The sequence below is a fragment of the Schistocerca nitens genome, chromosome 1 (assembly GCF_023898315.1).
Source record: "Schistocerca nitens isolate TAMUIC-IGC-003100 chromosome 1, iqSchNite1.1, whole genome shotgun sequence".
Taxonomy (NCBI): domain Eukaryota; kingdom Metazoa; phylum Arthropoda; class Insecta; order Orthoptera; family Acrididae; genus Schistocerca; species Schistocerca nitens.
The window spans coordinates 722,972,071-722,997,059 of NC_064614.1; the positions used below are offsets into that span (position 1 = coordinate 722,972,071).

The 24,989-nt window shown below is 43.8% G+C and overlaps 1 protein-coding gene across 1 annotated transcript; it reads left to right on the forward strand.

Annotated features, from left to right (window-relative positions):
- Positions 1-24,989, forward strand: LOC126197507 (uncharacterized). Its single transcript, XM_049934645.1, has 3 exons — positions 1-139; positions 22,118-22,597; positions 24,985-24,989. The coding sequence occupies exons 1-3, from the start codon at positions 1-3 to the stop codon at positions 24,987-24,989; spliced, it is 624 nt and encodes a 207-aa protein (XP_049790602.1).

Below are 24,989 nucleotides of genomic sequence, written 5' to 3' on the forward strand. Positions count from 1 at the left end.
ATGAGAGCTGGCCGAAATCCGTCGGCACTTGTGTATGGTGGCGCTCGTGGCGGCACCTCGCGGCCCGTACGCAAGACGTGCGCCTGCGACCGCAATGCACTCTTAGCGCTCGCGGCGGTGTCTAGCGGCCCGTACGCAAGTTGTGCGATTGCTGGTCGACCCTTAATCTATGATGTTACAGACGGCAAGTCATCTTTCAACAATATAATAGTCATTGTCTCGGAGCCATAACCGTGCTACAATGATCTGAGGAACATTATAGTGAATTCATGTTAATACCTCGGTGACCAAATTCGATTGATATAAAACCTATGAAACCCATATGAGTCGCTATCTGGCTCCATAACCGCAGACGAAAATCAGCGACCAGTTGTTTACGCGAATCACATGACATGTTACATACCTCCACAAACGAGCCAACAAACTCTCCGATCCTTGATTCGCAGTATCAGTTACGTACTCCGTTCCAAATACGAACAAATAAGCTATTAAAAACGTGTATGTCTGCGCGGATGGACCGGGATTTGCAAACTACTCATCCCGAATGCAGGTCAAATGTTACAAAAACAATGTCACATTGTTCTATTGTAGCTGCAGACATTAACGCAGGAGCTTCCTAAATCAGCATTTATCTGTATAGAAAATGTCTTTAGGAGTACAATTAATCTTCTCTTACCCTTTGATGCAAAGTGCACGTCAAATAGCTACTCACAAAAATAATTATCTTTGAAGTGTTTTCAGTAGATTGATTGCTCTAACGGTGATATTAAGCTTTTTACTGTGACATCTTCTATGCGTTTTGTGAGCTCTTTAGAGTAGTCAATTGCATCTACGAACGATTCTCTGTTGGCCTTCGATCCAAGTGATCCTAGTTCAAAAAGAAATAATTGTGTTTGGTTGTAGTACCAACTGCTGCTGTTAACCACAAAACGTATTGCACAAGGACGATGATTGGAAGTTCCTGTGTGTAGATTGGCTTTTAGAGATTGTTTTTATCCGATGTTGCGAAACTTGAGCCCCTCTCGATGAACCGAATGCTCAGATAACACACAGGAAAGCCGCCGGACAACGTCATCGACAACCGCCGATGGCTCGACAGATAGGCACCCTCTCAATTTTAAGGCAAAAAGCAAAAACTAATGATTCCTGTGCATGACAGTTTCAACCCTCTGTGAGTGAGGCTACAAACAGGAAACTAGAGACGTCCCATGCAGAAGGAGTACACACACTGCAAACAAACGGCTCCGTCATTCAACCAAACACAATACTTACTTGCAGTGATATTTAACGACGAGTGAGGAAACAGAGCTAATTTGCCCTACTGTCGTTTCTCCAGCGAGAGAGTTGATAACCGAGGAGCTCCGTCTCTGTCTGTAAGATCACTTGCTAATTTGATCTCAAAGCTTTCCTTAATAATACTACGCTAAATGCTGGAAATGGACGCCAGGAACTCCGTGTTGTTGTATTCCATCGGATGGGTCTTACCAAGATATAGTTCTGCAACAGAACACCATTCGACGGTTCCGCTATACAACACTAACAGGAACGGTAGGCTAGTATCATCGAGTCAAGTGAATGTGAATGATGTATTCCTTCAAAGGACAAGTCGATATGCTTCTCATTTACGGAGAATGCCAACGAAATTCAGTGAGAGCTAGAGACATATACGCTGAAAGATATCCTCAATGTACTCACCTTACACATCGTTCATTTAAATATGTCTATGATAAACTGAGGACATCTCGACCTTTAACGCATCAGAAACATATCTGGCAAAGGAAAGTTACTAACGCAGAAACGGCAACTGGTACTCTTGCCACTTTGGTTCGAGATCCTTGTGCTAGTTCGCGTTAAATCGCAATGGAAAATGGCATGAACCAGAGTATTGTTATTTGTGTTCTGCATTGCCAGACATATCATCCTTTCCGTATCAGTCTCCACCAAGAATTAATTGGCACTGATTGTATGCGACGCACTGAATTCTGCCGATGGCCTCAACTTCAGATTTAGAGGGATGACACATTTATTAATTTTATTTTATTTACTTGCGAGGGTACATTCACGAAACATGGAAATGTTAATTTGCATAACATACGTTATTGGGCAACTGAAAATCCATGTTGGCTGGGGCAAGTTGCACACCAAAAACCATGGTCAATGAGTGTATGGTGTGGGATTCTGGAGGACAGAATTATAGGCCACTATTTCATCGAAGGAAAACTTATTTGTAGGAAGTACACCATATGCCTGCAAGAAGGTCTGTTATTGCTAGAAATACCTTCGACGCAAGGAAAAGAATGTGGTATCAACACAATGGGTGCCTGGCACGTTTTTCGCTGATGGAGATGTGTCGTGGCCATCTCGTTCGCCAGATTTCACCACTGAGGATTTTTTCTTGTGGCGATTCGCAAAAGACATTGTTTATAAAAACGCTCCAGTTACACCTGAAGATATACGAGAGGGAATTGTCAGAGTATATGCTTCGATAAGTGCCGTAGTGATCAGGAATACCACTCAGTCCATGATAAGAAGACTGCAGCACCACATTGATACCAATGGTCATCACTTGAAATACCTTCTGTAAATGGATGTTCATGCCACCTTTGTGACCTTCGTTGACCTTCGAAGACCTTACTGTTATACATCATTGGATTCTTCTCGATAGCCACTACCAGAAAATAAGTACCAAACTATAGCATACCATTTTGAAAAACAAAGTTGACCTTCATATCTCTGACGCGACCCCACCTAGTAACAAAAAACCAACGTCATATTATGGCCCCCATTGTCCCATGCAACATCTGTCCCACAAACGTCTCAGTTACTGTCATACTTTCGGAGTTGTTCTAGGTGGCAATAGTTAGTGACTCACCGTGTACACTTCAGAGGCCGTAACTTACTACGTCTCACTGCCTGCCTCAGAGCCTCCCATCAGCAAACTCCCTCCATGTCGCATGCGTGGTGCAGTTTTAAAGGTATCAGGAACAAGAGGTAGTCAGAGACAGCAAGCCTCTTCGGCAGTGGCACCAGCAACTTTGTTTCACCCATTCTGATTTGACTTGGTACCCAGCGCAACATTATCTACTTACCGTATCTTTGCTGCGGGAGGGGTGCGATACAAATGTCCCGGAAAATCTTATCTCCTGGGTGTATGTGTGTAATGATATGTATATCACTTTGAGAGATACAGCAGGTGAACTATTTGTGGTTGAAAGGTCTCTCATCTACTCTAGCGGACTCAAGGTAGCACACTATTGTAGGACACGTTTGACGCTGAAGCTGACACACACATTAGAGTTACAGAGCACCACCAGCGCTCACTTGTCTTCAGCTTAGAACAGTGGCTTCGCTAATCCAAGTCCAGTCGATGGCGTATCAGTATTTAACCACTGACTTGTAGGTGGGATACCAGTACTAACAGCACAGAGAACGTGCCAGTAAAATAATAGCACATGAAGTATCTGTACTCGCTGCCGCCAATCAAGAATTCCAGAAACGCAGTTATTGGTTTAATTCTGATTATGGTTAACCTGCGGCCACCAAACGGAAAGAGGGAGTACTACGGAGCGCAAGGCATATTAACGCAGGTGATCAAGATATTCAGAAACTGCCAAGAACACAAAGCGTCTTAGTACCGTGCTAGCAGACACGATTTCCTACGTGAAGAGCGCTAATGGGCGTGCCACCAGTATCCTCGAAAGAGCAGGAGCAATCACGCTGAAAGAGGGTTGATATAAAATACTAAAAACACCATTCACGACTGGGTACTTTACATACCTCCAAATCCAGAATAATGTCTCAGTGGAAAGAGAGTCACGAAGAGAAAAGTTGCATTGCGATCTATGTTTCTTTCCACATTTTCAGGAACGAAAACTTTGGTTTACTGTGGAGAAATTCACTGTAACCTTCCAGATTAATAGGAAAACCTGTTTTTGAAATTTTGTGGTAAGGTCTTATGGGACCAAACGACTTAGGTTACCTGTCCCTATGCCTACATACTACTTAATCTAACTTAAACTGACTTACGCTATGGACAACACAACACCCATGCCCGAGGGAGGACTCGAACCTCCGACGGGAAGGGGCCGCACGGACCGTGAGAAGGCGCCTGAGACCGCGCGACTACCACGTGCGGCAATAGGATAATACTTTCCCATAATTGACAATCATAACCATCCAAATTCTCAGAATCTGAATTCCATAAAGGAAAATATTGTTAAGACAGAACTTCTGTAGCACAACAATGCCAAGAGAACATAACAAAATGTTTGAAAACTTTGCCTGATGAGAAAACAAAAACAAAACTTTAGAAATGATATACTAAAAGTATGCTCTTCGTAACTAATGGTGTATATTACTTGCTGGCATTATTTTGCACGACAGCCAGATATGTACTGTTACTGTTCTAGTAATTCGTTTCTTTTGCTCTGAATTTACCTGTGCACGAGTGTTCACAAATTTCGCTCAAATAGAAAGGGCAGCCACGCTCGGTAAAAGGAAAGTGATTCGTTATTTCAATGCGCATAGCACAACAGACGATCAACATCTAATTCAAGTCATTTATATGGAAATCAACAGCGCACAATTTACCTCACTAAATTATAACGTTCTCGTGAAGATAGCACCGGCAAAAGAAAGGTCGTAATTTCCAGCAACATTAAATATCTTCACTATCTACCCAATCAACCCAAATTACCCATGTTGACACATACTTCTACAAGGGTGTAGAAGAGTATTGGTAAGCATAATTCAGTATTTCAGTACACCTCTAAACAATTATATATTGTTTCAAATTAATCTGCTTCTTGCAACGTAATTCCGTATATAAACTGTCTATGTCACTTTTTATGAAATGCAAATTAAAACGGGTAAAACCGCGGTTCCCAAAGTATCCCTCTGACGAAACCCATTGGAATTCCTGTACTTCGATTAAACACTTTGTTTATTTTGAACGTTAAGAAAATTAATAAAATTTTTAAAAGTGGCAGAAACATATTTTGTTACATAGTTATTTCAATTTCAAATCATAACTAACGACACTCATAACTAACAACGCATAACAAAATTTAAAAAAAAACGAGAGAAACAGTTTGGGAAAAGCTAGTGTAAACGAAAGTATGTCAATTATATACCAAAGAAATATCATGACTATAGAAAAACAAATTTTAATCAGGTTATTTTATTTCTCCGAAAGGAAAATTACTTATAATACTATAATAATCTATACTTGTTTCCCTTACCATGTTGTTTCCACAACTTTTAGTGCGTCCATCGAATTTATTAACACACTCTCGGGACGATTCTCATTACTGCTGGTAAAGAAAGAAAAACACTGGTTCTCGTTGCCTTGCAGAAACAAGTCTCCTATTCATCGTGGATAACACGCTGTCTAACTGTCTCTCCACGGGCATCGTTGCAACCGGATATTCACATGCTAACAAACTGGAATCCCACAAGCAAAAGAGCACAAAAATAATGTAATATACGCGCGAAAGGTGACATTAAGATACGAAAGGTAAGGCTCTGGAACTCTGAGGATACTGTGTGCGAATAGCTCTTCTGTGTCTGCGGGTGTAGGAGAGGGTAGGATGCAGATCAAGGAGCATGGGAAAGGCTAAAGACGACTAATGGAACGTGTTTCACAAGATGTCTCACTCGATTTCTGGGTTCTTTGAAAACGTCATTCTTCAGTCTCCCCTCACTAGCCATCAGCTTTGATACCATAACACGTGAAACGCTCATCAAAATATTTATTACTTCTAAAAGCAGAATTACACACACCCTTCAAAAATGAAGCAATGGAAACTTTCTCTCGTTCTTTACAATTTCGTTGACGAAGACCACATCGCATTGCATTAATCTTTGAAGTCAGAAGTCCATTTCGCAGTCAGTTTAGATCATCTTCATGTCTTTGCTGTACTGGTTTCCACTGCTCTTTGCTGCAGCAAGTCGAAGACAAAATCTTTTCCGGCGGGCGTGATCTGCTGGTCGATTTTAACTTGAATCGTAATTGAAGGACAAATGGAGCATTACTGTCTCATCGCATTTTACACCACTCATCGTATCAGATTTTTATACTAAATGAGGAAGACGTTTCTTAAGTACAAAAAGAAACGTCCAGAAAGACGAAGAAGCAATACCTGGCCCAATATGTTTTCATTCGTTCTGATATTTTTCACCATTTATCATCAGTAAATACCCTTTTTATTGTTTGTCGTTAGTCTATTTTTCGTTTAAATGTTATTAAATTTCCTGTTTTGCAAATCGTCCGTGGTTAATTGTAGTTCTTTCATATCCTCCCCAATTTCCTGTCTTCATCCTAGCTGTTGTTTCATTTTCCACTGTATATCTATAGCTTTTCTTGGTAGTCTTGTTTCTGGTGTCCTCACAGTGTGAGGACACCAGTATAGTATCCGTATAGTATCCGTAATGGGCTCCAGCTAGCTACTTATTTTAGCACTATCCTTCATTCAACATCTTCCTTCATATTTCTGATCTATGCGTGTTCTAGTTATTTCTTTCTACTTTTAGGACTCTGTCGACTCTACCTTCTGGATGACTTTGAAAAGACGTTCGCTTCAGTAGTCAGCTCTGGCTGAACTACCGTCTTGTAATATTTTAATTGACAGATCTTTTTATTTATGTAGACCACGTTACTTTTTGAGCTGTAATCATTTTGTTACTTCTTTCTTACCGTGCAGGTTTCTCGTCTAAATTGTATGTTACAATTTCTCTTAGGTATACAAAATATTTCGTTATTTTTACTTACGTGTTATTTAAAGTTATGTGGCTGGCTACTAGTGGCTCTGCTACCACTATGCCAGTCTTATAGACTCCGTTAGTCGTGCGTATGATGAACATGGAACTAGGCCTGCTTTACCACGAGGCCATTTTCTAGGATGGTCTTTGGCGGTGTGTCTGAGGCAGGACTTTTGAGGTTTGTATCCTATTGAGGCTCCAGTAATTATAGCGCGGAAGTATATATGTACCCTGTCGAAACGATGTGTGCACGTGACGTCGTCAGCACAAAAAGGTAGTTTCTATACGCTTCCCTTAAGGCCTTATTAAATCATCACAATGTGGTTTATGAAACCACAACCCCCCTGACACCAACACATGCGTTGATGCATTACTCCTGTTATCTGAATGGTTCAAATGGCTCTGAGCACTATGGGACTCAACTGCTGAGGTCATTAGTCCCCTAGAACTTAGAACTAGTTAAACCTAACTAACCTAAGGACATCACAAACATCCATGCCCGAGGCAGGATTCGAACCTGCGACCGTAGCGGTCTTGCGGTTCTAGACTGCAGCGCCTTTAACCGCACGGCCACTTCGGCCGGCAGCCTGTCATCTGAGAATAGGTTCCTCCACTCTTGCATAATTATGTACCAGAAATGCTTGTCATAGGTCATCGGGATGATATCGGTTATGGTCCCAGTTGAGATAAAAACCATTATTCAGAACGTAATACTTCCATTTCTTTCATAAAATTTTAGATACACAATATAAGACACATATTTTTGTTCACATTCAACGTTATCACTAACTTTAGGTTCGCTGCCACTTACACGTTCACCAATATAGAGTGGATACTCAGCGAACACCTTATTTCTTGTTTTACATTTATTTTCAATGAAAGGTCAATCTGTAATATGATTTACAGACACTGACTGTCCCGGTCTGCTAAATGTAACGAATTTATAATTATTCCGTCAAGTATACTACCAGGGAACTCCAGCAGAATCAAACCCCTGTAAGCTAACTTTTCCGAGTTTATTACTTGATACAATCATATTTTCTCAACAGGACGCTGACGTTTCAGAGAACTTTTTAGGTGCTTGATCATCATAAGAAATTCTTTGAACTCTAACATTAATCCTATGCACATAAATAGCTACCATGTTAATTATAAAACTGCTGTATATATTCTTATAAAACGGTAGTTCATCGTTAACATCAGAATGTCTCATATTATTAACAAGTAATGCTGAGTCTTCTGCGTATCCCAAGCAATTAGATCATTCTTGGTTGCAGTTTCTTACGTGCTTAGGATTTTTCTTGCACCATCCTCTCACAAAAAACTTCAGAGCGTATCTGAAACGTAGTGACGGTAATCTGCCTCCCTCTTTTACCCCTGTTTTAATCGTAAATGGCACATATATTTCTCCTCTGAACTTTACATTTAGTGTTTGTTCAAGTTTATCATTTTTGGTTCATTACAACTGAGAAGTTTTTTTAGCATTGAGCTGAGACGCTACAGCTTTCTTTGTTACTCAGGGGAAGTTGTCCAGTTTCATCCCTGAAGGATGGTTAATTCTGATGCGGTTATATTGTGCCTCTAGTGTCTTACCAGTATCAGTGACACGCACGTCAGCGTAGATAATAGTGATCCTTTATAAACAGCGTGTACGGCCTTTTAAGAGGCGTCACATATTTCTGGAAAACGTTTTGCGTCTACATTCGAGGTAAGCAATGCAACATGTAAATTGTTTACCCACTCTCGTCCCTAATTGCATTGGTCTAGATGCTGATGACTTAGATTTCTAGCCCCCGAAGCAACTTATTCAATAACATAGTTGTTACTAGTGTGAATACATCCATTTGCTCTCAACATTTCGTTAACATATTGAACAACTCGAACATTCTGCGGCACTAATTGCAATTTTCGAAATAGGGCATCGTTTAAGACCCTTTCATTTATGAACTAAGCTTTCTCAGTTACTTTCATCATTAATTGCGTTTACGGCTGACGTGCAACGTTACGGTGAGCAAATATGTTTGGAAGACTAAATGGAAATTCGTCTGAGCTGTTACTGAATATGTTTAGCGACTCGCGTAGCCGTGAATTTAATCTCCATACCGAGTCTTAAAATTAATGTACACGAGCGTAATGCGGGATGCAAATATTGGAACCGAAGCAGAGCAGGCTGGAACGTTACACAGCGAACGATCTAAACGAATGGGAGCCCACTGCTGTAAATCATATTACGATTCTATATAAACAAACCGGACAGCAGCCAGAAGATTTGTTTAAATACTTCACTGCTTCGCCACCAAAAACCCATCTGATTGTATTACTGACTTCAGCTTTCCTAATAAAAAATTTATTCACCGCTTGGACGAGCACACTGATCGCTTTGAAGCACTAAAGCTAGTGTATGGGTACAAGGTGGCAGGTCCTCATGTGACAGTCCACCACCGATATTGAGTCACGGCAGTAAAGTGATGTTTCAGGCAGTTGTATGGAACCAGCGCAATACGTTGGCGGGAGGTGGGGGCGTAATGGATGAAGTGAGCATGATTTGATAACATCGGAATAAAGTCTGCCAAATTGTACGTGCATCAAAGCAGACTTTTCAACGAAACTACTAGCGACTGAGTGCCATTCGTTGCATCTGAAACTTCGTATGCACAGTTGTAAATAACAGTCGGTCTCGAACCTTATAATAATTGCTGCTGTCGGTGGATTTAGGTGCGTCTCAAATGCTTTTCCAGCGAACATTGCGAAGAATCTAAATGCAGTGGACATCTGAAGTCGAATATCCCCCAAAGCTCACTTCCTATAGCGACAAATAAAGTTGCACCTCTTCAATAAGCCAAACAACGCAGAAACTGGACAATAACCGAATGCAGCGGTGAGTATGCTTCTTTTGAAATGATGCGAGTCGTAGAGTGCATCCACAATCAATTATGGCATTTAACCCATATAGTATGATGAGAGTGTTCATCCCGGAACTATTCCCGTGATGTTGTAAAGGCGTTTTCAGTATTTAGACACACATATTGAGGAACTGTGTAGCAATAAACTATTAGATTCACTTTACACTTAAATGGGCTAGAAATGTGACAGCGCTAGAGTGGATTGGCTCTTGGCAGGGGCAAAATCATGGCGTTACAAGTCACGTCCTCTTTGTCTCTGACGTCGTCATTATTACGCGACAGGCCACATTCGCTTCATCGATGACGTCATTCGCGATTCAAGAAGCCACAGCCGGCCGGGGTGGCCGAGCGGTTCTAGGCGCTACAGTCTGGAAACGCGCGACCGCTACGGTCGCAGGTTCGAATCCTGCCTCGGGCATGGATTCGTGTGATGTCTTCAGGTTAGTTAGGTTTAAGTAGTTCTAACTTCTAGGGGACTGATGACCTCAGAAGTTACGTCCCACAGTGCTCAGCCCATTTTTTTTGAAGAAGCTACATCTCATTTCCTGCAGTTGTTGCAGTCCTTTATTACTGCCGCTGCTACTGCGGATGAAGGGTTTGAGAAGCCTCAGCATCTAAGGGTATCAGTCCCTTATGCACTCCCCAGCATGACATCTGTGTTTCCCATCCGCGAGCATCTAAAGTATGTCGTATGTGAAAGTGTGAAGATGTTTTCTAGATGTCTACGTAACGCGTATCTCAGGTGGAACGCGAGTGCCAGTTCGATATTTAGCTAGTGAGATCTGGGAAACCGCCTAAAGACACATCCAACTTGACCAGCTCAGTAGCCCTTGTCGGTAATATGCGAAGCTCATTCGATGCGATTCAGGCCTGCCATATAGGAGGTCACAAGGCCATTAAAATGAAATAACCAATAGGAACCCAATAATACATAGGCAATTAAAACGAAACAGTCAATCACAAGGGGACTCCGGAACAGTAATTATGACGTCATGTTCAAAAGCAACCGAAAGGCCTTAAATTTGCGTAATACTCAAAAAGTTTTAAGGGTGTTCATAATACTGCAGTATTTCCACGACAAAAAATACCTTCTCTTCAACTAAATTTTGCATAAATTGGCATCGTGTTCAAACGTATCCGATGATTTATTATAAATACCTAGGGGCATTGGGAATATTGGTGTAAGTTGGCGCTAGTGATAGAATCTATACTTGTGTCCATAGCCTGATTACTGTTCCATAAGTGGTGTAAGGCACATGAAACATCAGATTAAGTATTACCACGTCTGAACCGTTCTATGATGCTTGTCAAGTTAATTCCACATCTAAAATATCCGCAAAAATAAGTCAGCAACACAAAAAGCGAATGTTTATATCAAGTGTCAGAATTTAATTTTCACACACACACACGCGCGCGCGCGCGCGCGCGTGCACGCACGCACGCCAGCGCGCAAGCACGCACACATGAATGTATATGCATCAAATATGACTCAGGACCCTCAAATTTAGTATCTCACGCTATCTCCTCGTCTAAATTGTTACAAAACACATTGTTACAAGACACCTCTGGCTAAAAAATAATTTCCGAAACAGGATGGGAACGTCCCATTTTAGGCCTACAATTGTCGTAAAGCACAATAGTCCCACAAATTACAAACTGACCTGGGTCAGTTTGATCGATTTTTTGTCTTGTCTGTGAACTAGGGAAATACTGGAGGAATTTTTGAATACTTTCATCCTGGTTATTCACTCAGTCACACTCATTTATAGGACAGACTGTGAATTACAAGGGATGTGTGGGGTGCATAAGCAAACAAAAAAGGCTCCTTCCTTCTCTTGAGCCTGCATGTTGCTACAAAGAAGTCATATATCAAGAAAATGAACGTTGTTAGTGTGCTAGGACACAAGAAGCTCCTAACAGACAAGAAATGGATCCAACGGACCTGTGTCAATACTTAATTTGTGGGTCTATTGTGCTTTACACCAATTGTTGACCTAAAGTTGTTTGTCCACATCCTGCTTCGGAAATTATTTCTCAGCCACATGTGTCCTGTAACAATGTGTCTTGTAACAATTTAGAAAAAGGAGATAGCGTGAGATACTAAATTTGAGGGTCCTGAGTCATATTTGATTTATATACATTCATGTGCGGGCGTGCGCGTTTGCACCCTGGCGTGTGTGTGTGTGTGTGTGTGTGTGTGTGTGAAAATTAAATTCTGACAATTTTTTGTAATGTGGGGCAGTTTGTTACAGCTTTGCTGTAGTAGGATGGAAATCGTTGTTTCTATATCATAGGGTATTTTCTTACCATGTTTGTTGTGACTAAGGAGATTTACTAACAGTGCTTTTTCTTCTTAAAAACGAAACAATTTGTAATAATTTTTTTAGCTACTGGTGTTACAATACAGTTTTAAGAACCAGCAGCTGCCCACGCTTCCCCCTTTCCAATAGCTACAACACATAGTAGTTGACACCCTGTACCAGCTACATCCCAGGTAGCTGACACCACAGTCAACTAACAACTATTGCCCCAAATGCATTTGAGGTAATGGAGAGTTACCCTGTAACTTGACCATCATTGTCTCCAGTTACATTTGGATAATAACAGAAACCACGTCAAATGAGCATCACCGTCTTCAACTGCATTTGGGGTTATGGTGGTAACATTGTAAAATAAATATCATTGCCTCAGTTTAAGTGTTAGTCTGGAACTTGACCACTATTGCCCCCACAATAGTAATGGTCTCTCCCTATGAACTGGCCATTAACGTGTGGAATGATAATTTCAGTCAACCTGTAAACTGACCATCACTGCGCTCTTCTGTAATTTGTTATAATACTGTGCAGCTATGGTGATGTTTGAGAGTAATCTGTTACAGATTCGTTGTAATCGATTCTAGCCAGCTCAGGACGAAGTTCTCTGACCATCACTGAGCCAGTTTCTTACATGACGATTTATGGGGCAGTTTGTTTCAGTTTGGCTGTGTAATGACAATGTATGTGGTGAAGTGTCATGTATAGTCCGTTGTGTGAGCGTCGTGTCAATATTATGAAACATCCCCTTTGAAAAATTAATGAATTACTCTGCTGATAAAACTCTACGTTATTTGATTCTCAAACAGTTGAGCAAAACTGAACGTAGTCAGATATTACTCACTTTACTTATTCCGATCAACAGTAATTGACACACCATATTTTTAGCGCAACGCAATCTGACTTTCAAAAATCCCTACAAAAGAATGGCCCTGACTAACATTAACCTATACCTTTCATGAATCACTTACCTCACAAAAATCTTCGTTACTCGAACTACTGCAATACAGCGAGCGCCACTACTGCCAGCTAAATAAAAGATTCTAACTACTGAAGGCACTAACTACTGATAGGCATAGTCAGCAAATGAAAGATTTTGATAGAGAACAAACAATGTATTTACCTTAATAATGTTCAAAAGGCATAATATATAAATATCAGTTAATGATATCCAGTATTACAAATCTACTCTTTTTGGCGGACACACGTCCAGATCGTCCGCTCTTAAAATTCTGCCATCTCTCTCCCCACATCCACCACTGCTGGCGGCTCACCTCCATCTGCTCAATGCTACGCGCTGTTCACATCCAGCTGCCCAATACTACAATAGCCAACAACAATTCAAACCAGCCACAGACTGCACACAGCACAGCCAGTGGTTTTCATACAGAGCGCTGCGTGGCGTTGCCAATAAAAAAACCTAAAGAGCCTACTTACAATATGTTTCTCTGGAGAACCCTTATATCGCTTTTAAATGAAGTAACAAATTTTTTGACGAATTTAGTTGCGGGAATAACATTGTTTATGTTGCTTATTCTCAGTAGTAAGTGCAGGTTAATAATTAAGTTGGATCACTAATTGTTCCCATGTGTTTTGCAATGTTGTAGAAAAATTTGTTTCTTCAATGAATTTTACAATGTTTAGACAGGGTAATATCATAGGACCACTTAATCTGAGAGTCCACTGCTATGTTTTAGATGTCAGTTTTGATGAATGTGTGTGTGTGTGTGTCTGTGTGTGTGTGTGCCTGTGTGTGTGGGAAAGTTAGATTGTGACACATTTTTCTTTTCTTTACTTTTTGCTGACGTATATTTGTAGACATTTCAGATGTGGAAACAACATTGTGACACAAAAGAGCAACATGCATTTCGTAGAACAATTTTCATCTTGTATCAAGGGTGGGCCTGAAAGAAGAGAGTTAACTATATGCCTGGGCTATTATTCTTTTCCCACGTGTTTTTTAATAACTTAATTGAGGAAATAGCACGCAGGCACTTAATTTTATAAGCCACAGTCATGATTTGGATATCAACTTTTCACAGATATGCGTGTATTAGATTGTGACACTGGAGGTAAACGTAGCACTCTCGTGTTACTGACGTAACTTTGCAGACATTTTAGGTGTGGAAACTACATTGAGCACTTCACAGCCGGCCGCGGTGGTCTAGCGGTTATGGCGCTGCAGTCCGGAACCGCGGGACTGCTACGGTCGCAGGTTCGAATCCTGCCTCGGGCATGGGTGTGTGTGATGCCCTTAGGTTAGTTAGGTTTAAGTAGTTCTAAGTTCTAGGGGACTTATGACCTAAGATGTTGAGTCCCATAGTGCTCAGAGCCATTTGAACCATTTGAGCACTTGACAAGCGTCACTGAATAATTTATATGTAGAAATATTTAATTGTAGGGTCCATTGCATCTTTCAGCAAATCTGTCACGTTAAGCGACTGTTTTTGTCAAAACTGCCGTGCACCGAAATCGAACTTCCTTACTCTGAAAGACTTGTCTAGTCGAAATGAGACGGTGAGTATGGTTACAGATATCTTCAGTGATTACCAAGTCTAACTACGAAAATTACATATTAATTCCTTATTCTGAAGGCTGAGAATCCTCTTAAATACATGTTGAACAGGGGCCTGCCAGAACAGGGTGATGAGTGACAGTGTTGGGCTATTAGGGTTGCCACACTCCACTTTATAAGAAAGGCACCGCCACAACAAAGGGAGGAGAAGAAGTAGACAGGAGCTGTGCCAAGTAAATTTGTGTGGCGGCGAAGGTCCACCAGAGCAGCGCCGTCCGCGTTTTTGTTCTAAACGACTGAAAGCTGTTGTTTACCGTTTTTCCGGTGCTGTGTCCACCGACCCCAAGGGCTTGTGGCGCGAGCTAATAGAGACGCAGTGTGCAGTACATAATGCCTTGTGTCATCCAGGAAGTCCGTATTTTATGAACAGCTATACCCAGGACGGATCGAAGGTAGTTGTTGTTGTTGGTTGTTTTTGGGGAAGGAGACCAGACAGCGAGGTCATCGGTCTCATCGGATTAAGGAATGACGGGGAAGGAAGTCGGCCGTGCTCTTTGAAAGGAACCAATCCGGCTTTAGCCTGGAGCGATTTAGGGAAATCACGGAAAACCTAAATCAGGATGGCCGGACGCGGGATTGAACCGTCGTCCTCCCGAATGCGAGTCCAGTGTCTAACCACTGCGCCACCTCGCTCGGTCGACGGATCGAAGGCACAATCTGTAAACTGGAGTGGGAGCAGAGTCCATCCAGCCCTAAGAACATGGTATCCACAGCTATCAGGATGGCGTCAAGCTAACTGAATTGTTGTAGATTCTGTTCGAAACAGTTCGAGCAGCTACCATTGTGTCATATAAATAAATTCCGCTTGCTAAATTAACCTTGTACAAAAATTCATTGTGGAAGAACCGAGCGAGATGGCGCAGTGGTTAGCACAATGGACTCGCATTCGGGAGGACGACGGTTCATTCCTGTCTCCGGCCATCTTGATTTAGGTTTTCCGTGACTTCCCTAAATCCTTTCAGGCAAACGCCGGGATAATTCCTTTGAATGTGCACGGCCGATTCCCTTCCCCATCCCTCCCTAAGCCCAACTTGTGCTCCGTCTCTAGTGACCTCGTTGTGGGTCCGTCCCCAGTAGCTGAGAGGTCAGCGTGACGGAATGTCAATCCTAAGGGCCCGGGACTGGCTGTTGTGTTGTCCTAATGATCATCATTTCATCCTCGTCGACGCGCAAATCGCCGAAGTGGCGTCAAATCGAAAGACTTGCACCCGGCGAACGGTCTACCCGACGGGAGGCTCTAGTCACACGACATTTACATTTTTACCTCGTTGTAAATTTGTGGTACGATCTTATGGAACCAAACTGCTTAGGTCATCGGTCCCTAATCTTACACCCTACTTAATCTAACTTCAGCTAACTTACGCTATCGACAACACACACACCCATACCCGGGGGAGGACTCGAACCTCTGACAGGAGAGCCGCGCGGACCGTGACAAGGCGTTTGAAACCCCGCGGCTACCCCGCGTGGTTGACCTCGTTGTCGACGGGACGTTAAACACTAATCTCTTCCTCCAATGTGGAAGGGAGACCTTTGCCGTATTACAACTTATCTGATTGGTCACCACCGTCGTTAGTGAGGAAAATCAATGGAGGTCAGATGACTTAGAAATTTTGTGCTACTTGCGGGCACAGGTACCGCTAAGTATCGTGAGCAACTGCAGCATGCGCCAACCTAGTTATAGGATGTACGTGAACATTTACGGATGACGCTAGGACTTTCAAACTTTAATTCAAGTACGTTTATTATCAATCCCGAGCTCAGTATGTGCTCAATCAAGATAGTGGGATCACGAGTGTTTCTTTCTCTAGTTCTTTCTTTTCTCTGTGATTAACGTTCGGCATTCACTGTGTGAATTCCGCCATCTTAGTTGTTTCCCCAAACGTTGTGTTGACCTTAACGTATTCACCTGAAGCTCATTATCCCATCAAAACCGTGATATTCTAATTCAATTATAACCTCTGTTAATACATAGTGAACTTAATGGTTCCTTATCTTCGTGTACTTGTGTTCAGTTTTAAGTCTAAAGGGACTTTTAAGAAATAGGACTTTATATTGTCAATTATTTCATTCAATAGTTTAAGAAGGTCCCTATTTTTATCAACATGTGTGTTACAGCAGCTAAGTTTCTAGTAACTTAGCACCACTGCAGCTTAATAAATTCAGTTCTTTAAGTTATCCGTTGTGCGGCGCCTGTAATTAAATTGACCTGATCCTATGGGGAACGATCTGTTTATTGGTGAGGTCATCCGATCCTATTGGTTCTGACATCCACAGGAGTACTATTTGTTCAATCATATCCTCACGAAAGGTTCAGGAGTGGAATTAAAATACAAGGGGAAAGGATATCACTGATACGATTCGCTGATGACATTGCTATCCTGAGTGAAAGTGAAGAAGAATTAAATGATCTGCTGAACGGAATGAACAGTCTAATGAGTACACAGTATGGTTTGAGAGTAAATCGGAGAAATACGAAGGTAATGAGAAGTAGTAGAAATGAGAAGAGCGAGAAACTTAACATCAGGATTGATGGTCACGAAGTCAATGAAGTTAAGGAGCTCTGCTACCTAGGCAGTAAAATAACCAATGACGGATGGAGCAAGGAGGACATCAAAAGCACACTCGCTATGGCAAAAAAGGCATTTCTGGTCAAGAGAAGTCTACTAATATCAAATACCGGCCTTAATTTGAGGAAGAAATTTCTTAGGGTGTACGTCTTGAGTACAGCATTGTATGGTAGTAAAACATGGTCTGTGGGAAAACCGGAACAGAAGAGAATCGAAGCATTTGAGATGTGATGCTATAGACGAATGTTGAAAATTAGGTGTACTGATAAGGTAAGTGTTATATCCTAGCCAGTAATGCCACCCGAGCCCGCTGCCAAAAGGTTGGCAGCATCAAAGTACGGACGCCGTCCGCATAAGCAGCGCCAGCGATACAGGAAATCGCCGCAAGTCTGCGCGCGCCACCGCTGGCTTCTGGCTTCTTAAGCGCTGGAGTCGCGAGCGCTAGGACAGTTCTGGATTCGCCGCTCAGTTGTATACTCGCCACCGAATTGTGTACCTGCTAGTCAGTTGTGTGTTCATCGCAGCAGAGTTGTTGTTTGTCGTCAGCCGACGCTGACCGAGCCGCACCGACTCGAATTAGACAGATTTCTGTAGACTATGTTCACCACTGTGTTCTGTATCGTCGTTAATAAAGATAAGTACCGACTTTCATTTAATCCGAGTGTTTGGGGTTTCATCTTTCTGTTCACTGTTCCAGCGGACCGGTCGGCCCGCTATTAAAAGTGTGGCGGTGACTTCGTAGGCCGTTTCTACAGCGAAGTGTTGTCGCTACGAAGGCCGTCACAAAACTGGCGACGAGGACTTCCGAACTCGTGTGCAGGGCTGGTTCAACTTGTTTCTTGAGATAGAATTTTGGGGGCTGGTTTAATTTGTGTTCACTATGTCTGCCGAATTACAACAGTTGATCTTGTTACAGAGTCAGCAAATACAAAGTCTGGTGGAAGCAATCGCCAAACAAGCGGCTAATCCACCACCACACAAGGAACAAGCACAGGCAGCACCGCCTTTTCGTGCTTTTGAGGCATCACGAGAAGAATGGCAAGAATATTTCGCGCAGTTGCAGGCGCACATGTCAGTCTACAAAATCACAGGTAATGAGCGGCAGCTTTATTTAATTTCCACTGCAGGCGTGGAAGTCTATAGACTACTTTGTAAGTTGTTCCCGGAATCCAAGCCAGAAGCTTTAGACTATGACGTTGTTGTTACCAAGCTTGCTGAGTATTTCGAGTCGCGAGTTCATGTGGCAGCGGCCAGATTCAAGTTCTTCAGATTAAAGAAACTGCCACATCAATCTAATAAACAGTGGTTAACAGATTTACGGGGCCTCACCCGTCAGTGCCGATTTAATTGTGTGTGTGGAGCTTCCTACAATGATGTCATGTTACGAGACGCTATTACTCAAAACATTGCAGATTCTCGTATTCGTGCTGCTATCTTAAAGTTGCCTGACCCGTCATTAGAGACTGTGATGAACATTATTGAAGCCCAAGATACTTTTGACTATGCTGAGTGTGAGTTAGATCAGCCATGTATTTCTCAAATTGCCTGTGCTAAGCAAGTTATGTCACGCCCGCGGCCCCACCGGCAGAGTCAGACTGTAAACACTAGCCGGCCGCGTCATGTTAAACACATTCGTCAGCCGCGTGTGCAAAATGATAGAGTTGTCTTGCCCTAAGTGTGTTCTTGCTCATCCTCGTGACCGTTGCCCGTTAAGAAACGCGGTTTGTCACTTTTGTCAAAGGAAAGGACACGTCCAGACTGTTTGTTTGCGTAAACGCAAGAACAATTCTAGTGCTGCCCAGCCCATGGATATTCATGTTCTTCAAAGCCAGCCCGCCCAGGAGGTCGCGTTTAAAGACTCTTCCACGGTTCGTGTGGGTAATAAACTTGTTCGCAATAAGCCACCCACCCAGCCCTCTGCTATGCGACCCGAGCGTAATTCAAACGCTGTAAAAAGTAATGTACAGACTGCAAGTGAAGCGGGAGTTGTTGTTCCACCCGCCCAACCCACGAGTTGTCGTAAGCAGCGAACACGCGCTAAACGCGCTGATTTTGTGTCTTCCGCCTCCGCTGCACCGATCCAGAGACAGTGTAATAAACTATTTGTGAAGCTACGCATCCAGGATAAGACCTTCAATTTTCAATTAGACACTGGTGCGTCTGTGACTCTCATAAATAGTGCTACGTATGCGGCTATCGGCCGCCCTAAACTTTCAGCGGCAAAACATTCTTTGGCTACTTATAGTGGAGAACAAATTCCTGTGTTAGGTGTATGTAGCGTGCCAGCCACATTCCGTGGCAATACAAAAACAGTTTCATTCACAGTGCTCCGCTCTACAGACAGTGTAAACATTTTCGGATTAGACTGTTTTGACTTGTTTGGCCTGTCTATCCAAGACAATGTGTTGCAACTTAATTCTGTTGTTGTTCCTCAAGACAGCATAACCGATTTGTGTAAACGATACAGTGACATATTTAAAGACGAACTCGGTTGTGCTGCGAACTTTGCCGCTCATATTACGTTAAAAGATAATGCTCAGCCTCGATTTTTTTGTGCTCGTCCAGTGCCTCACGCCCTCCGGGCACCTGTAGAAGATGAACTTCGTCGTTGGCAAAACGACGGTGTTATTCAACCCGTTTCAGCGAGCCAGTGGGCTTCTCCCTTAGTTATTATAAAGAAACCGTCTGGCAAGTTACGTTTGTGTGCTGATTTTAAGTCGACAGTTAATCCTCAGACTGTCATTGATTCTTTTCCTTTGCCTAGACCGGACGAGCTGATGGATAAGTTAGGGGAAGCTCGTTTCTTTTCCAAAATTGATCTCCGTGAAGCATATTTGCAATTGCCCCTCGACGAGCAATCACAACAGTATTTTGTCATAAACACGTCGTTGGGGTTGTTCCGTTTTCTGCGTTTGCCTTTTGGTTGTGCGTTAGCTCCGGCTGTTTTTCAGCGTTTTTTGTCCCAACTTTTGGCTAATGTGCCATCGTGTTGCAACTATTTAGACGATATTGTTGTGTCCGGTCGGACGCCTGCTGAACGTTTCCGTAATTTGGAGTGTTTGTTTACAGTGTTGTCTCAGGCAGGCCTACGTTGCAACATCGATAAATGTTCATTTTTCCTTACGGAGTTGGAGTATCTGGGACATGTTATTAATGCTCAAGGCATTCATCCCTCCCAGTCACATTTAGCAGCTATTCGTGATTTGCCCGCCCCTCGCAATCTGCATGAATTGCAAGCAGTTCTTGGCAAATTGACATATTATATTAGGTTTGTACCTAATGCATCACAGATTGCTGCTCCGTTGCATCGTCTCCGCCGTAAGAATGTTCCGTTTGTGTGGTCAGCTGATTGCCAATCAGCCCTTCAGCAGCTTAAAGTGGCTTTATTGCATGATCGTTGTCTGGTCCATTACGACCCTAACAAGCCTCTGGTGTTAGCTTGTGATGCCTCTTCTTTCGGCCTCGGTGCTGTGTTGTCTCACCGAGTCGGTAACACCGAACGTCCTATTGCGTTCGCATCTAAATTGCTAAACAAAGCTCAGTGTAATTATAGCCAATTGGACAAGGAAGCGTTGGCTATTGTGTTCGGTGTCACAAAATTCCATCACTACCTCTATGGTAGACCATTCTATTTAGTAACAGATCACAAGCCCCTGACGTCACTGTTTCATCCGTCTAAACCAGTTCCTCAGCGGACAGCTCAGAGACTACAACGTTGGGCTCTTTTGTTATCACAATACCAGTATGAGATACTGTATCGCCCTACAGCTCAGCATGCAAACGCTGACGCGCTTTCTAGATTGCCGATTGCTGCGGATGATGTCTTCGATTCCTCTGACGACTCTTGCCATCAGATTGACGCCGATGAGCATCAATCCCTCCGGGATTTTCCGATTGATTATCGTCAGGTGGCACGTGAGACAGCTATGGATCCTCATCTGAGTTTACTATTACGTTTTGTTCAACGTGGTTGGCCGTCCAAGGCAAAGGACATATCGGATCCTGTGGTTCGTCGCTATTATCCGCAACGTCATCTGTTGTCTGTTTCGCACGGAGTTTTGCTGTTACGCACCGAGAATGACCAGCTTCGTGTAGTGGTTCCCCAAGTGCTCCAATCCAAGGTCCTCGACTTGTTGCATCAAGGTCATTGGGGAGTGGTCCGCACCAAGCAGCTTGCCCGCCGTCATTGTACATGGATCGGTATTGCTAAGCAGATTACGCAGATGTCTACAGATTGTTCGACGTGTGCCGAACACCAAGCTGCTCCGCCTCAACGCTATTTTGAGTGGGCACGCCCTGCCGGTCCCTGGCAGCGAATACATATTGATTTCGCTGGTCCATATTGGAATTCTCGTTGGCTCATCGTGATAGATGCATTTAGTAATTTTCCGTTTGTTGTGCCCATGCAGTCTACAACGTCTGCACAACCTATACAGGCGTTGACTTCAATTTTTTGTATTGAGGGTCTTCCAGAAGTTTTAGTGTCTGACAATGGTCCACAATTTACCTCTGCTGCATTTGAAGGTTTTTGTTCTGCCAATGGCATTCGCCATGTTCTTACTCCGCCGTTCCACCCTCAATCGAATGGTGCAGCGGAACGTTTTGTACGCACATTCAAGGATCATATGGACCGCCTTCGTGCTACGCACTCTCGTCAGCAGGCCCTCATCACGTTCCTGTCGTCGTACCGGACCACGCCACGCGACGGCCCTTCGCCTGCGGAGCTTCTCCACGGCCGTCGTCATCGCACCCTCCTACGGTTGTTGCACCCCCCGGATCGACCCGCCGTTTCTGAGCATCGCACGCGTTTTCAGCGCAACGACGCCGTCTTTTTCAGAGTTTATCACGGTCGCCGTCGTTGGGAACGTGGTACCGTGATAAGTGTCCAGGGTCGCGGGTTTTATACTGTTCAAGGTGCTACTGGGGTGCACAGGAGGCATCAGAACCAGTTGCGCCGCGCTGGCTGCCCGGATTCTGCCGCTCGTTCTTTGTCCACAGATTTGGTCCGCGGCGGGTTCCAGCCGCGCCTTCCGACTTCGCTGCCGCCCCCAGGGCAGCAGCAGCAGCAGCCGTCGCCGCTACCACGCCGACAGCCCGTCCCGTTGATGCCTCCCGCGCAGCTTCATACGGGAGCGCCCCGGGTGGTCGCTCCGGCGCCTGCGGTCCCTCTTCAGTCGCCACCGCCTTCGGAGCAGATGGACGTCGACCCCTCAGCCGGGCCGCCTTCCCAAGCGGTGGCTGTGCAGCCTGTACTGCAGCCGCTTGCCTTGGACACCCCCAAGGAGTCTGACACCGCAGCGCCTTGTCCGACGCCCACTCAGCAGCCGTCGACGCAGCGTCAGGAGACGCTGCCTCTCTTCGTGGGTCCCGACGCCCCGTCGCGTCCAGTACCAGAAGCTGCGCCCGTGGTCACAGGCGTGCACCCTGACCTCGGTTTTCAGTCGGTGTTTCCCGAGGCCCCGCGCAGCCAATGCTGGGGTGCGGACCAGGGACTGCCACCGACAACAGTCTCCGCCCCGGTCTCTTCTGCTACGTCTGCGGCCAGACCCCTCCCCCGCCGTCGACGCTCGCCACGTCATTATTCAACGACGGTGCGGCGATTTGGGGGGGAGGAGTGTTATATCCTAGCCAGTAATGCCACCCGAGCCCGCTGCCAAAAGGTTGGCAGCATCAAAGTACGGACGCCGTCCGCATAAGCAGCGCCAGCGATACAGGAAATCGCCGCAAGTCTGCGCGCGCCACCGCTGGCTTCTGGCTTCTTAAGCGCTGGAATCGCGAGCGCTAGGACAGTTCTGGATTCGCCGCTCAGTTGTATACTCGCCACCGAATTGTGTACCTGCTAGTCACTTGTGTGTTCATCGCAGCAGAGTTGTTGTTTGTCGTCAGCCGACGCTGACCTAGCCGCACCGACTCGAACTAGACAGATTTCTGTAGACCATGTTCACCACTGTGTTCTGCATCGTCGTTAATAAAGATAAGTACCGACTTTCATTTAATCCGAGTGTTTGGGGTTTCATCTTTCTGTTCACTGTTCCAGCGGACCGGTCGGCCCGCTATTAAAAGTGTGGCGGTGACTTCGTAGGCCGTTTCTACAGCGAAGTGTTGTCGCTACGAAGGCCGTCACAAAAGTAAGGAATGAGGAGGTTCTACGCAGAATCGGAGATGAAAGGAATATGTGGAAAACACTGATAAGGAGAAGGGACAGGATGATAGGACATCTGCTAAGACATGAGGGAATGACTTCCATGGTACTAGAGGGAGCTGTAGAGGGCAAAAACTGTAGAGGAAGACAGAGATTGGAATACGTCAAGCAAATAATTGAGGACGTAGGTTGCAAGTGCTACTCTGAGATGAATAGGTTAGCACAGGAAAGGAATTCGTGGCGGGCCGCAACAAACCAGTCAGTAGACTGATGACCAAAAAAAAAAAAAAATCCTCACGAGTACACAGACCAAATAAGGGACGTACCGAACCGCTGCTTAACCTGTTAGTTCATAGTACAAAGATTGTCTGCGCGTGCGCGCACGTATCACACACACACACACACACACACACACACATATATATATATATATATATATATATATATATATATATATATATATATATATATATATATATATATATGTGTGTGTGTGTGTGTGTGTGTGTATGTGCGAGAGAGAGAGAGTGCGTGCGCGCTATGAACTGCTCCATGTATCCAACTCAGACGAAGTTCGTACATTTTTCGGTATAGAATATTGTAGTAGTGACTACACAGTTTTAAACAAGACACCATTTTACTCGATTCAAGAGAACATTACGTATTTTTTGCCATGTAAATACTATGATATTAGCAATGCACCGTATCTGTGGAACAATGTGTACGAAGTGTAGTACAAAGATGTTGTATACGTCTACAAGTGCTGCATAATTATAAATTAGGTAAAGAGTGCCAAGTTACACCGATATTGTCAATGTCTGTAAGTATTTTTGATAAATAATCGAAAACTTCTGAACCTTAGGAAAATTTACGCAGAATTTATGTGAAACTTACATATTTTGACATGCAGTACTTCCAATGGCTTTACATATTTTTGAACGCGCTTATAATTTCAGATGGTTCGGATACGTTTGAACATGGCGTCATAATGCCTATTGTTGGGTTAAGAGTTGATCTGCTGTTTCGTTTTATTGGCCTCTAACTTACCGGGTTGTAATTGGCACCGTAATTCCGAGGAATGAGTTGTGGCTTCTCAGATTGTGAATGGCATCATAGATGAGGGAAGCATGGCTTATTATGTGATGATGGTGATGACGTTGCAGATAAAGATACCATGGACCGTGGCGATGTGCGTTTGCTCCTCGCTTTGAGCCAACTCACACCAGCATTTTTATTTTTCAGTGTCATTTAAGAGCGAAGTGCGCTAGGTAGTACAAAGCTGTACCTATTTTCTCGTTACCAAGATCTTCATTTCAACACCTTCGGTGACCGAGTATTGCCAATTGTTCTTCATCTTTGTTAGTGAGAATGCTGTGAACGCTCCCGTCTCCCAAGATGACAACAGCCATGCTCGCACGTCTGTATGTACACATTCCTCTTTCGAAGCTTACTCAAGCATTCTGACGAAACTCGATTCTCCCATTAGCTTAACTGGTTCGTAGCTACACTGAATACCGGGAACTATTTGGAGTAGCTGGTGAAACACACCAAACAACAACTCAGTAAACTGGTAGCCACAGGGATCTGATCGTCTGTGAAAGGCTTCAGTGCGATGTGACATGCCGAAAGAAACCTGTGGTCACCATGGATGCAGATCATTGCTCGGTATTAGCGGAATGTCTACTGAGTGTGACTAATTATATGTCCGTGTGCTTCTCCACAGACTAA

What these genes read in the sequence shown, in the direction of transcription:
- LOC126197507 (XM_049934645.1), top strand. Translation starts at nt 1, where the DNA reads ATGAGAGCTGGCCGAAATCCGTCGGCACTTGTGTATGGTGGCGCTCGT. An exon ending in GTCTAGCGGCCCGTACGCAA is followed by an intron (nt 140 to 22,117) that starts GTTGTGCGATTG and finishes CTTTGTCCACAG; the next exon opens with ATTTGGTCCGCGGCGGGTTC.